The sequence below is a fragment of the Acomys minous genome (genome assembly GCF_964271855.1).
Source record: "Acomys minous genome assembly, chromosome: 4".
NCBI classification, from domain to species: domain Eukaryota; kingdom Metazoa; phylum Chordata; class Mammalia; order Rodentia; family Muridae; genus Acomys; species Acomys minous.
The window spans coordinates 100,176,567-100,191,099 of NC_140486.1; the positions used below are offsets into that span (position 1 = coordinate 100,176,567).

The 14,533-nt window shown below is 45.8% G+C and overlaps 1 protein-coding gene across 2 annotated transcripts in view; it reads right to left on the reverse strand.

The window, feature by feature from the left end:
- Positions 1 to 31: 31 nt before the first annotated feature.
- CYP27A1 (cytochrome P450 family 27 subfamily A member 1) overlaps positions 32 to 14,533 on the reverse strand; it is a 31,729-nt gene continuing 17,227 nt past the window's right edge. For both annotated transcript variants that reach the window (XM_084779314.1, XM_084779313.1), the window contains 8 exons: positions 6,904 to 7,094; positions 2,689 to 2,888; positions 2,334 to 2,531; positions 2,034 to 2,206; positions 1,112 to 1,278; positions 840 to 921; positions 546 to 758; positions 32 to 394 (listed from right to left, as the gene is read on the reverse strand). In XM_084779314.1, coding sequence (XP_084635440.1) covers positions 275 to 394; positions 546 to 758; positions 840 to 921; positions 1,112 to 1,278; positions 2,034 to 2,206; positions 2,334 to 2,531; positions 2,689 to 2,888; positions 6,904 to 7,094 — 1,344 coding nt within the window. In that variant the 3' untranslated portion in view covers positions 32 to 274. The remainder of the gene's footprint in view (positions 395 to 545; positions 759 to 839; positions 922 to 1,111; positions 1,279 to 2,033; positions 2,207 to 2,333; positions 2,532 to 2,688; positions 2,889 to 6,903; positions 7,095 to 14,533) is intronic.

Here is a 14,533-nt window from a genome sequence, read left to right on the forward strand (position 1 = left end):
CTGATCAAAAAGAAGAACAGATACCCTCCCCTCAAATTTGAATTTTAAATTTTATTTTAAATTGTACCCAAGGGCTGCCATGTGATCCGAGGTGCTCTATTGTCTTAAGTGAGTGCTACTCAGTAGAGGTTGTGCCGGACGTTCGGGGCCCTTCTATGGGAAAGTCATAGAGCTCCCCTGTTGAATCTGTCTTCCTGACTTGTGACACGATACTGGTCAGGGATCACTGTGCCAAGGTTTCTGGACATGCCCCCAATGGAGGCAGGAGCCCAGCTCATGGCTGTCTTGGCAGAAAGCGCAGGCTCACCTTCTTGCTGGGAACCAGGACGATGCGGGCCACAGACTTCACTTCTCCCATCCCAGGAGCCAGGACCACTTCATACTGTTGTATCAGCTGGCCGGGAGAAAGGGCAGGACCACTGGAATCTTGACCTCCAATTCCTGATCCCCTCTGTTGGCTTCTACCCTGGGCCTCCCTGCCTCCCTTCTCCCTGAATCCCTCCATCTTACCTGACCCACACAACCCTCCCCACATCCCTGCTCACCCTTGACAGCAGCAGTTTCATCTCCAGCTCGGCAATCCTGCGGCCCAGGCAAGACCGAACCCCATAGCCGAAGGGCACTGAGCCAAATGGGTGTTGGACCCCGGAATTATCAGTCTCTCTCTTCCTCAGCCATCGGTGAGGCTGGAAGCTCTCAGGCTCAGGAAAGACACTGGGATCCCTGGACACCACATAGTGGCATAACACAAATTGGGTCTACAGAGGGAGAGTGGCAGTGTGACCATCAGCAAAGGCTGCAGGCACTCCTGGGCACTTGGGTACCCGAGCTCCACTCACGTTCTTGGGGAAGAGGAAGCCACCAACTTCAGTTTCCTTTTCCGTGATGATCCGGGAGTTTGTGGGGACCACCGGGTAGAGGCTGCAGAGAAAACAAAGTCTACACTCTGCTTCCAGATTGGGCAGAGGGGAGTCCCACTCATTTTTTTACTTCTGGTGCTTAGACTTTCTTCCCATAGCTCTCTTGTCCCTAACCTCCCTACCCAAGGGTCGTCCCCGCTTTCTGATTATAACCCCTATGCAGACCCTATGCATGTGGAATTATAACCTACCGCAGGGTCTCCTTAATCACAGCTTGGAGCAGGGGCATGTGGGCAAAGTCCTTATTCTGGGGCACCTTCCCAAAGGGCACCACACCAGTCACTTCCTTGTGCAAGGCCTCCTGGATCTCCTTGTTCTTTGAAAGGTGATACAGGGCCCAGGTCATTGTGTTGGATGTCTAGGAGACAGGATGGAAGATGAAGATGAAGTAAGGGCGGGGGCGGGGGGGGGATTTCTAAGAGGCTAGCTAAGTGATGTGAGGGTCTGTGAGTGGGTGTGGTTGCAATGTACAAGAAAGCTGGCTTGCCACCAGGATGACAGAAAAAAAAGAGATGAGGTTTCCTGGAGACCTCTATGTAAACATGAACCTGCCTGTGATCCCAGCACTCGGGGAGGCAGAGGCAGGTGGATCTCTGTGAGTTCAAGGCCAGACTGGTCTACAAAGTGAGTCCAGGACAGCCAAAGCTACGCAGAAAAACCCTGTCTCAAAAAATAAATAAATAAATAAAAATTTAAAAGGAAAGAAAGAAAGAAAAATAGAGAAAGATTGCATTTCAACCATATAGGGGACTATAAAAAGGAGCATGCCACAGAAATCTTGGAAATTGGTCCCCCTGGGGACAAAAGAAGCCACACGCCTTTAACCCCAGCACTCAGGAGGCAGAGGCTGGTAGATCTCTGTGAGTTCAAGGCCACGCCTGGTTTACAAAGTGAGTCAGGAGAGTCAGGGCTATTACACAGAAAACTCTGTCCCAACAAAACAAAACAAACAACCTGTTCAGCTCAACTGGGCAATCAACCACAGTGATACAGAAGAAGCCAGGTTGAGAGACAAAGGTCAGAGTAAGGGAATAGGGGTTGAGGGGGGTCATGGGAACAATCCCAGATAAAATCAGGTAGTCCTTGGTCTCCCTGCCAGCCTGTCTGATGTACCGTGTCCACCCCGGCCAAGAGCAGCTCAGGAAAGGTGCCAATGGCCTCCTCAGGACTGAGCAATTCATTGGCCAACAAGAAGTGCAAGTAGCCGGATATCTGGACCCCATCTGGTCCAGCTGCCTGTAGCTGGGATTCGATCTCCTTGACTTTTTGATCAATCAGCTTCTTCCCTTTGGAAGAAAACAGATGATGGTGAATTTAAACCACGCTAAAAGCAGGGGGGGATGGGGGGGGTTGGGGGGTGGAGTCATGGGAGCGGCCAGCTTCCTTCCTTGGCCCCTGATTGGGGCATCTCACCAAAGGAGAAAATGCTATCCCAGCCATTCAGGTATCGGTTCCAAAAGGGCAGCAGAGGACGAGTCCACTTGGGAAGGAAAGTAACATAGAGCGAGTTCTGGAACATGAGCCCAACAGATCTGATGAAGGTGGAGGTGTCCTCAGGGATGGAAGGCTCCAGGCAGCCAATCCTTTTCTCAAAGAGGATATAGCAGATGGCTACAAAGTACAGAGGCCGTCACAGCATCACAGAAGGCAGAGCCAGAGGACTCATTCCTGCCCTTCCTCCCAACCCCCTCTGCCCCCCCCCACCCCCGCAGCCTCCCTCCATCCCGCCCCACCCCCACCCCACGCCAGCCTCTCCCAGCAAGGGTACCTTCCAAGGCAAGGTAGTAGAAATGTTGAGCCACATCTGGCACCAGGTCCCCTGATGCACTCTCAGCAAGCACCTGGTCCAGCCGAGTCATAAAGTCACTGATCACCTCATTGACGGCATCTGTGTAGAGTGCTGCCTCAGCAGGCTTCAGCAGCCTCTGGTTCAAAGCCTTACGCAGCTGGAACCACTGCTGTCCTTGTCTGGAGAACGCCAAGAATAGCACAAAGATGGGATTCGAATAAATGGTATTTCCCATTTGCCCCCAAGGTCTCCCAGAGAGTCAAGGTAATTTCAGACTCCTGGAATTTAGAATCAGGCAATCCTCAAATATAACTGATATGCTCTAAGAAACAGAAAACTGCCAAGTGTGGCTGCACACACCTGTGATCCCAGCATTTGGAGGGCTGCCTAGACTTCATGAGACCCTGACTGTGGTGAGTGGATTAAAAAAAGGGGGGGAGCATTAAGACCAGGTGGTGGTGGTGGCACATGCCTCTAATCCTAGCACTCCAGAGGCAGAGGCAGGCAGATCTCTGAGTTTCAAGCCAGCCTGGTCTACAGAGTGAGTTCCAGGACTGCCAGGGTGACACAAAGAAACCCTGTCTCAGGGGGGAAAAAATAAAAGAAAGAATGATCTACAAAACTTCAGAGTCCCACCACAGCACTGTGTGAATGGGTAAGGCGGTCTTCTAGGGTCAAATCACGGGTCTGGCCAAGGCTGGTGGCCACATACCCATACGCCCTATGTTGGCTGAGCCATCATACGTTTGCAATCAACCTGGGATACAGTATAATATCCCGTCTCAAACAAAAACAAACCAACAAAATCAAAGGTTTACAGATGACTGGGCAAATGGCCTCAGAAAAGTGACTTAACACCCATGGGTGTGGGTTTTGCCTCTATACACAAAGAATGCTACAAAGCCTTTTATAACAGGGTTGTTCAGGTGTCCGCATGAGGGCTTAGCACATGGTATTCAGTAAATATCGACTCTTAAGTATTTTTTTTTGGAGGGGGGGTCATATAACTCCGGAATCTTCTGACTGTGAAATGATAAGGGCTGCACCCAGGCCTTCTGTGAGGAGGCTGAGGAATAAAATAGGACCAAGTTGGGGTTCCTCCATCCTCAAGGTTATAGGCATTCATTCTCTTCTTGGTTCATTGTGTCACAAGTACAGAAGACCCACAAAGCCAAAGTTCCAAGCCTTAATGCTATAGCCACACAGTAGAAGCTTAGACATCTACCCTGGTTAACAGGGATGCCCAAATGGGTAATGGACATGCTCCAAGGACAGTCCCATATTCAGCTAATTCCCAAGCCTGTACCCGTCCCTAAGCAAGCTAGGTCAAACCCATTTTTTTCCCTCCAAGACAGGGTTTCTCTGTGTAGCCCTGGCTGCCTGGACTTGCTTTGTAGACCAGGCTGGCCCCAAACTCATAGCGATCCACCTGCCTCTACCTCCTGAGTGCTGAGATTAAAGGTGTACACCATCACACCCAGCCCAAATCCATTTTCTTAAAGCTAGCTGCACAGCAACAAATACAAGGTGGTCTTGTGCTATGAGGAAGAGAGGAAACCCCCACCACTGTGTATGCTTGCACACTTCTGTGTAAAGTAAGAATGAAATCTCAACTAACAGTACCGATGGGAATTTCATTGTATAATGATTACTATTAGCTAGATGTAGTGGTACATACTTGTGGAGGCTGAGGCAGGAGAATCAAGATGTCTGAGGTCAGTCTGGGCTAAATAATGAATTTAAAACTAGTCTGGACTACATGAGGTCCTGTCTCAAAACAAATAAGCAAACAAACAAACAAACAAAACCCAACATTACTATCAAAAATTTGAAAAAAACAGCTGGGTGTGTGGTCTTGCACTCCTGTAATCCCAGCACTCGGGGAGGCAGAGGCAGGCAGATTGCTATGAGTTCAAAGCCAGCATGGTCTACAAAGCGAGTCCAGGACAGCCAAGGCTACACAGAAAAATCCTGCCTCAAAAAAAAAAAAATTAATTAAACAATTAAGTTTTAAAAAAGAAAAAATAATAATAATGGGCTGAAGAGATGGCTCAGAGGTTAAGTGCACTGGCTGCTCCTCCAGAGGTTCAATTCCCAGCACCCACATGGTGGCTCACATCTGTAACTGCCGTTTCCAGGAGATCCATCAGCCAATGCAAGCACCGCAAGAACATGGTAAGCAGGTGTACAAATACCCATACACATAAAAAAAATTTTTTTTAATCTTTAAAAGCAAAATTTAAAACTCTGAAATCAACCTCAACCATTCCTCTCAAGAGCTCTGTGTTTGAGGAAGGAAATGACAAGCAGAAGAGCAGCAATGGGTGGTTAAGCTTTCTCAAGGAGCTAACCGTGCAGACCTTTAATGACAGCCCAGGCAGAAGCTACTTGAATTCATGATCCTTCCGCTTCCACCTCCTGAGTCCTGGGACTGGAGGCATGTGCCACCACACCTAGCACAAAGTGGCACTTTCAGTTTTAGACCTAATTAGACCCCCAAAGGTGGGGCGGGGTTCAAGTCAGATCCAGGTGGCCTCCCTGTAGCCCACAGGATCAGTGAGGTTGAAGAGGTCTAAACAGTATTCTCTAGTCTCCGAATTTGGAACAAACGTCCTAAGGATTATTATCTTACTTATGACACTGTCCACCTGTGAAGGAGACAGGAGCAAGAAAGGAAACCCGAGAGACTGCATCTATGATGCAAATCTGCCATGAGCCTGTGGCCGGATGCTTGAGTTCCAGAGTCAGGAAGATTACGTCATCACTGGCTAGGTAGGTGTGTCACCTCTGGCATGCCCGTGGTTCCTACAGGTGTGTCTTCAGCTGTAACATGGTGATAATGGTACCATCCACTCAAGGGCTTGTTGTAAGGGTAAGAGGAAATCACAGGATACAGAGATGAGCCTGGTGTGTGGCGTCATCAAAATACAGCTATGATCAATGTGGCATATACACTAAAGCATGATGGGAATGCCACTTACTGTTTTGGGGGTTCTATCGACTCAGCTAAGAGATGTCTGAACAGAGCCAGTAACAACCAATGGAACGGACTGGAGAGATGGCTCAGTGGTTAAGAGCACTGCCTGCTCTTCCAAAGGACCTGGGTTCAATTCCCAGCACCCACATGGCAGCTCACAACTGTCTGTAAATCTAAGATCTGACACCCTCACACCAACGCACATAAACTAAAATTAAATAAAATATTTTTAAAAAGCACAACCATAACACTGGGAATTGCTGATCTCCAATAATTCCACTGCCTACTTCAGTGAACTCATAAGTAAGTAACAATCCATCCTTCAGACATCACTGCCAGAATAATCTTACCCTTTCTAGGCACAACCGACATCTGTATCTATCTACATGTGTGTGGAGGGCATCCGTGAAGCTGATAGCCCATGATTTGTGTGTCAGACAACACGCTCTGAGATATAACTTGATGAAATTAAATGGAGCCCTCTCAACTAAATGGTAATGGTGCTTTGTCCACTATGAATTTTTCAACCACAATTCAGAAAAACAGGTCAGAAGCCATGCCTAATGGTTCAGGCCTGGAGTCTCAAGATATCTGTGACAACGTAGTGATAGAGACCCTTCAGAAACTAAAAATCACACAGGGGCTGGGAATGTAGCTCAGTGGCTGAGTAAGTTCTTAGCGTGCATGGGGGCCTCAGGCTCACGGCCTCCTACCACACACAAATCTGAAAAGGCCTTGCAGACATTTTAGTCTGAACACCCTAGAGTATAGATCTGAAACACAAAGACAAGGAAAAGGAAATTATTTGCATGTCCAAAATGACATAATGTGCCAGGCAGTGGTGGCGCACGCCTTTAATCCCAGAACTTGGGAGGCAGAGGCAGGTGGATCTCCGTGAATTTGAGGCCAGCCTGGATTACAGAGCTAGTTCCAGGACAGCCAGAGCTGTTACACAGAGAAACCCTGCCTCGAAAAACAAAAGGAAACAAAACAAAACAAAAACAAAAACAAACAAACAAACAAAAAGTGACATCATGTATTGGTAGAAAAGACAGTGGCTGGTCCCTGGGTCTCAGTCTACCTCAATGACTGCTCTCTAGACAAGCAGCAGGCTCAGGGACAGTGGGAGGTCCTGCCTTTGAGTGCCTGCCTGTGTCTACTCTCTTTCCACCTGGTCCTCTGTGGCCATGCTCCCGTCCCTTTGAGACCCAGCTCACGTGGTGAAGATCCCATAGGTGAAGCCCTTGTAGTCTCGGTGATCTCGCCACTGCTCCATGCGGTCTCTCGTGGGGTGCTTGTCCTCCTGTCGCATCAACTGCTCCAAGAGTGAGGCACTGGCCAGATTCACTATGTTGTGAGTCCCAAAAGAGGATGTCCATATTGGGCCATACTTGACCTTGTTCAGCGCCTGTGGGTGTTAACCAAAGTAGAATGACTGGGGTCCAGTTGAGATGAACATTTCTAGAAGGAAATATGGAGTGGGAGAGGGTTTGATGGCCACACCAGGACCAGTGGGCAGTACAAAAGTGCCCTGTGTAAGAGGAAGGCACGTGGTGGTCAGGGGTTCTACAGACAGAGACAGAAAAAGCAACCTTACAAAGAGCAAGACTACTGAGGCCAGTGTGACTGGTACAGGGGTGGGAGGATCTAAGGCCTGCGGAGGAACATGGATATATGGGAAACTGGGGTTGAGGTCTATCGCAGATTAAGTGCATATGTTTGTTTTTAAGGAATCTGAGCTCCTTAGTAAGTCTAAAGTTCCTTCTTAACACTTAAATCTACTGTAGCAAAAAGGCACAATGACATATTATTATGAAAATGCCATAGTAAAATTCATCACTTTGCATGCCAACTTAGACTAAATAAATAAATAAATAGATAGATAGATAAATAAATAAATAAATTAGGACCAGTGAGATGGCTCAATGGGCAAGGTGCTTATAATCAAGCCATGACCTAAGTATGATGCCCACGACCTACATGGTAGAAAGAACCAATTCCTGCAAGTTGTCCTCTGACCTATACACATGCACACACACACCACACGTACACACATGAGCACTACACATAAACATACACACTATGCACACATATACATACACATGCACACACAAATAAATAAATGTAGTAAAAATTTTAGATAAACAGAAAAATGTTAAAGATAAAGAAGTAAATCTTGTTGCAGGATATTTGATCACATGGTGAACCCCAAGACTGTGTACTGGAAAATCTGTTTCTAGGTGTGGTGTAGCTCAGCCCTAGCACACACCTTTAATCCAAGACCTTTCTGTAAACAGGACTAAATAGAGTCAACCAAAGGTTAAGAGGCAGAGCAAGCAACCAGCTGGCAGGGAGTGAACATTAAACAAACAAACAAACAAACAAACAAACAAAAAACCCATAGAAACTGAGAGGCATCCAGAAGGTGGATAGAGAGACACACAAGAAGTAAAAAGAAGAGACATTCAGTTTGAGGATTTTTTTAAGACAGCATAGAGAAGAAGAGGTTTTTTTTCCTTCTGGGATGTCGGCTGAGGAGGAAGGTCAGCTGGGTGTTCTCTCTGCTTCTCTGAGCTTGTAGGCTTTCACCCCAGCATCTGGCTCCCGAGCCTTTATTGATAAAATGGAATCTTTGGGGTTTTGTTTAAAACAACAAAATCTACTGCAGCTTGTAGCCTCACGAGTTAAAGACAAACCATCTTATATAATAACCAAGAGAAAGAAAACACAATTAAGAATTTAAAGAAAAGCACAAACTGAGATGGGAAATGTAAGGTCAAATACAAAGTAGGTTGTGTTCTGTCTGTTTGTTTTTAAAGCAACAACACCAAGTAATGAATGTGTTATGTAATTCCTAAATGTAGGTCAAAAGCCGAGAATGTGCCTAGAAAGCTCGAGACCCTGCTTGGGCCTGCACGGGCACATCTGAGACTTTCTTTTCTTTCTTTATTTTTTATTTTTATTTTTATTTTATTTATTTATTTATACAGATTTTGCCCCCATGTGTGCCTGCCAGAGGAGGGCAGCAGATCTCCAGATCTCATTATAGATGGTTGTGAGCCATCATGTGGTTACTGGGAACTGAACTCAGGACCTTTGGAAGAACAGACAGTGCTCTTAACCTCTGAGCCATCTCCCAGACCCTTTGTTTTGTTTTTTAAATGTTGTTGTTGTTGTTGTTGTTGTTGTTGTTTTTCAAGACAGGTTTTCTCTGTGTAACAGAGTCCTAGCTGTCCTGGAACTCACACTATAGACCAGGCTGGCCTTGAACTCACAGAGATCCACCTGCCTCTGCCTCCAGAGTGCTGGGATCAAAGGCCGGCACCACCACCTCTGGCTATATCTTAGACTTTCTAAGGCACTTGCTAACTGACACTCTTAGCCAGCATCTGGGAAATTGGCATTGTCATGGGCTAGAAGCATCGTTCTGGGGTAAAAAGCTTGCTTACCTTGAGCAAGGCCCTGGCTGCTACAGTGTATTAACAGTTGCTGTAAATGAGAGAGGAAAAGAAGATGGAGGGGAGACTCAAAAGGAGCCTATGAACACGAACCAGAATTTACTGTCTAAGTTACACCCACATAGTGAAAGAAAATAAAACCCCATGGCTTTCTAGTCACTCCCTCTTTCCCAATTGTTCCAGAAGAGACTCAGAGCCAGCTCCAGTAGAGAAATTAGGCTGGAGGGCTTCTTGGGAAACAAACAGTAGAGTTACAGAGAAAAGACTCATCTCTGAGGTCACAGAGGAATCTCTCGATCTATATATAGTCCATAAAAAGTGTCAATCTTACTGGCTCTCAGCAATCTCATTGGTCTCTCAGCAGCACTATAGCATAATTGCTCCCAATCCGTTGCCCTGTTGTCCAGAATCCACCCTGAGCTAACAATGGTCAGTGCTGCCCACTGCCTAGAAGCCAGTCTTGGCACGCTCCCAAATCCATTTGTTGCCCGCTTCCACCTCCCAGGGACATGGCCATCGTGGGCGTGCTAGGACCCTGAAGAGTTAGTTCAACCACAGGAAGGACTTCTATTTCCCCCGCAGGAAAGTCAGACTATGCAAGCCTGACGAGTGAGACCTCAAATGGCTCACCCCTACTTGGAGGACAATTGTTGATTTTTTTTTTTTAAATCACTACACGTTTGTAAAGGAAGTGCATGATATCCACAGAACAAAATACAATACCAACTTAAAAAAAAAATCACAAAGTGGCACCGTCTGTACTAGCACAGAAAGATACCCAAAGTAGATGCCTCCTGCCTAAGAAAGCAGGACTGGAGCTGGAGAAATGGCTCAGTGGTGAATGCCCTTGAAAGAGGACCAGAGTTTGGATCCCCATAAACCACATAAATGCCAGGGGGACGTGGCAGCCTACCTGTAGTGGACAAGGGGTTCCCTGGAGCTAGGTGGCTGGTGAAGCTACCTATATTGGTGAGCTCTGTGTTTGACTGAGGTCCTGCCTCAGAGAATAAGGTGGAAGAATGAATAAGAAAGATTCCTGATATCTGGAGCTGGAGAGATGGCTCAGTGGTTAAGAGCACCATTTGCCCTTCCAGAGGTTCTGAGTTCAATTCCTGGCAACCACATGGTAGCTCGAAACCATGTATATGGGTATCTGATGCCCTCTTCTGGCATGCAGGTGTACATGCAGATACAGCACTTACACATAAAATAAATAAACAAACCTTTTAAAAGAATTCTTGACACCAACTTTGGGCCTACTCATGTATCTGTGTGCACATGTACATGCACCTACACACACCTAGGAGCACACGTACACATGCATGCACACCACACACATACACATGAAAGAAAGAAGTGGGGAGGGAAGCTGAATAAAAATTCACTTTCTTGGAGAAATATTGAATGGATACTTCAGACATAAGAGTTGATTATCCAGGGAAAGGGAGTAAATGTATTACTTACTTTGCTGTTGCTGTGACACAAACAAAGGCAACTTATACAAGCAAGAGTTTATTTAGGCTTATGGCTGTAGAGGGTTAAGAGTTTATCATGAAGTCCAGCGTGCTGGCGCATGCCTTTAATACCAGAGTTCAAGGCCAGCCTGGTCTAGTCCAAAACAGCCAAGGCTACACAGTGAAACCTTGTATCGAACCACCTCCTGCCAAAAGTTCATCATGAATGGGGGTAGGGGTGGGGGTGGGGGTGGGGGTGGGGGTGGGGGTGGGGGTGGGGTACGGTGTCAGGAACAGGGAACTGAGAGTGCACATTGTGAACCACAAGCTGAAGCAGAGAGAGCGAGCTACGGTAGGGTAAGGCCTTGAGCTCTCCCCCAGGGATGTGCTTCCCCCCAGCAAGGCTCTACCACCTAAAACTTCCCAACAGCACTGCAAACTGGGGACCAGCTGTTCAGATGTCCAAGACAATCGGGTGTGTGTGTGTGTGTGTGTGTGTGTGTGTGTGTGTGTGTGTGTGTGTGTGTGCATTTCTCACTTAAACCATCCCAGGGAGTAAGGTTGCCTAACATACAGCATGACGTGTTGTTTTCCGTTTTGGACTATGGAAATGTCCGATTTTTTTTTAATTGAGAAAAAAAGGATACAATGTTTTTTAAGACACAGGTCACTAATCATTGATCAGATAATTCTAGAAGACAGAGAAACCTGCTGGACCCCTGCATTCATGCCAGTGCTCCTAAAATTTATAAATGAGCCCTGGTTGTATTCATATGCTTGTGAATGAGGGTTTTTTTTTGTGCATTTGGTTGGTTGGTTTTTTGTTTGTTTGTTTGTTTTGTTTTTTGTTTTGTTTTGTTTTTAACTTTTCTTAAAGTTTCCAGTAAAATAAAAAAATTAAAGGTCTGGAGATGCTGTGATGTAGCTGGGTGAGTGGGACAGCTCTTGCCTAGCACCCTTGAGGCCCAGTGTTTGGTCCTTCAGGGGCAGGACAGAGGACAAGGACCACTAAAATTAGAGTTAGTGGTGGTGGCACATGCCTGTAATCCTAGCACCTGGGAGGCAGAGGCAGGAAGATTACAGGTTCAAGATCAGCCTGGGCTGCATAGCAAAAAAGAAAAAAAAATGTTCTTGTAATATTTGTATTAAAATATGAATGGTGCTGGGCGGTGGTGGTGCATGCCTTTAATCCCAGCACTCGGGAGGCAGAGGCAGGTGGATTGCTGTGAGTTCGAGGCCAGCCTGGTCTACAAAGTGAGTCCAGGACAGCCAAGGCTACACAGAGAAACCCTGCCTCGAAAAACTAATATATATATATATATATGAATGGTGATGACCTTCTGCAGTGAGAAAAGTCTCTTTAACTCTTTTTTTACTTTACTTTTTTTTACTTTCTTCTTTATACTATGACTTATTTATACTATGATGTGTACTTTATACTGTGATTTATTTTCCAAAATTTCTACAAGAATCAGAGGTAATTTTATTTTTATTTTTATTTATTTGTTTATTTTATTTATTTATTTATTTATTTTTCTGAGACAGGGTCTCTCTGTGTTAGCCTTGGCTGTCCTGAACTCACTTTGTAGACAAGGCTTTTTCTTTTTGTTTGTTTGTTTGTTTGTTTGGAAAAATAATTTTTAAAACACTTGTTAAGGGGGTTGAAGAGGACCCAGGTTTGATTCTTAGCACCTACACGATGGCTCACAATTGTCTGTAAGCCCACTTACAGGGAAGCTGGCGGCCTCTTCCAACCTCCACAGGTACCAGGCATGCACATGGTGCACAGCTCGCATGTAGGTAAGACATTGATACACACAAAAAAATACACATTTTGAAGGAAAAATAAGACTAGATAAAAAAAAACCCACTAAGTTGGGTACAAGTACCTCCCCTGCAACCCAGGGCTTCCAAGGGCAAGCCAGCGTTTCCCAGCTGTCAGTGCAAAGGTTTCCAGAACATTTCCTCCCTTTTCCTTTAGACTTCTCTCGGTCAGTTTATTGGGTGGCACTTAACAAGGACCTCCTTATGTAATGACTTATTTTAGAAAGACATCAGGATACTTGCTGAGAGATGTGCCCAACATTAGGAGGTAACCTGAGCCAGCCAGCCAGTTCCTGGGCTCTCACAGGGTGCGGCCCCAGAGCCACTTTGCTGAGCTAACATGTCATTGAGATGAATGAGAAGGCCAGTCCTCAGGGGACTCAACAGCATTCACCTGTGGGGCTCACATCCCATCCTGCGCCCAGGCACACATCCGTAAGCAGTGCGGAGAAGACCTGATCCCATTGCACCAGGCAGACAGCCCAGAAGTGGATTATATATGCACCCAAATTACTTCCTAATTATTTTGTAGATGCAATTTTTTGTTGTTATTTTGCTTTTTAAAAAAAAAAAGGTTTGCCGGGCGTGGTGGCGCATGCCTTTAATCCCAGCACTCGGGAGGCAGAGGCAGGCGGATCACTGTGAGTTCGAGGCCAGCCTGGTCTGTAAAGTGAGTCCAGGACAGCCAAGGCTACACAGAGAAACCCTGTCTCGAAAAAAACAAAAAAACAAAAAAAAAAAAAAAAGGTTTGCCCTTTGAGTTTTACATGTGCACCAGCCACCCACACACACACCCAAATCAAAGTTACCATAATATATCATTTTATACCCACTAGGATAGCTTGAGAACTTCAACAAACAAAAAAATAAGCATCAACTGGGCATGGTGGCTCATGCCTTTATTCCCAGCACGTGGGAGGCAGAGGCAGGCGGATCTCTGTGAGTTCCAGGCCAGCCTGTCTACAAATGGAGTCCAGGACAGCTAGGGCTACACAGAGAAACCTTGTTTCAAAACAAAAACAAAACAACCTAAACAAACAAAAAAAGGAAATAAGCCTTGATGGAGAAACTGGAACCCTCATATATTGCTAGTGGAATATACAAATAAGATATTTGCTGTGGAAAAGTTTGACATAGAATGGTATGTGATCTAGCAATTCCAGTCCTGTGTACACAAGAAACAAAAACATGTCTACATATTGCTTACAGAAACTTAACAGCAAAAGGTGAGCCAGCCCAGACACCGACCAATAGATGACCAGATAGCCAAGACACAATGGGGTGTTGTTCAGTCATGAAGCAAGCAGACTCAAGCCGTAACTTGGAAAAGACTTAAAAACATGATACGTAGGCCGGGCATGGTGGCGCACGCCTTTAATCCCAGCACTCGGGAGGCAGAGGCAGGCGGATTGCTGTAAGTTCGAGGCCAGCCTGGTCTACAAAGTGAGTCCAGGACAGCCATGGCTAACACAGAGAGACCCTGTCTCGAAAAAAAAAACATGATAGGTAAAAGAAGATAGACACAAAAAAAGGTCACATTTTGTATGATTTATCCTCTCCCTATCCCTTTCAGAACTGCTTTATCCAGACTTTGAGTCCACATAAAAATGGTGGTTAGGGACGCTTGCAATCCCAGCATTCCAGAGGGTAAGGCGGAAGGACTGCAAACTTGAGACCAGCATAGAGCCTGTCTCAAAAAAAAAAAATGTCTTTTTATGAACTTGCAAATTTACTGTGTTACTCTGTCTCGCCATTAAAAGCAAAGGATCTTCTGTCCATGTGTGTGTTTACATGTGTTACTTTCACGTACGTATTAAATGTTGTATTTACATTACATAATAAAAATCTTTAGTGGGGCAAGAGAGATGCCTCAGTGGTTAAGAGCACTGACTGCTTTCCCAGAGGACCCGGGTTCAATTCCGAGCACCCACATAGCAGCTCACAACTATCTGTAACTCCAAGGTCTGACACCCTCACACAGACATACACACAGGCAAAACACCAAATGTACCCGGGGGAAAAAAAACTTTAATGAATTCTTTTCTTTTCAGATATAGTTTATAGATGAGCAAGCATTATAAACTAAAACCTGAATTAAACCAAATGCCTTG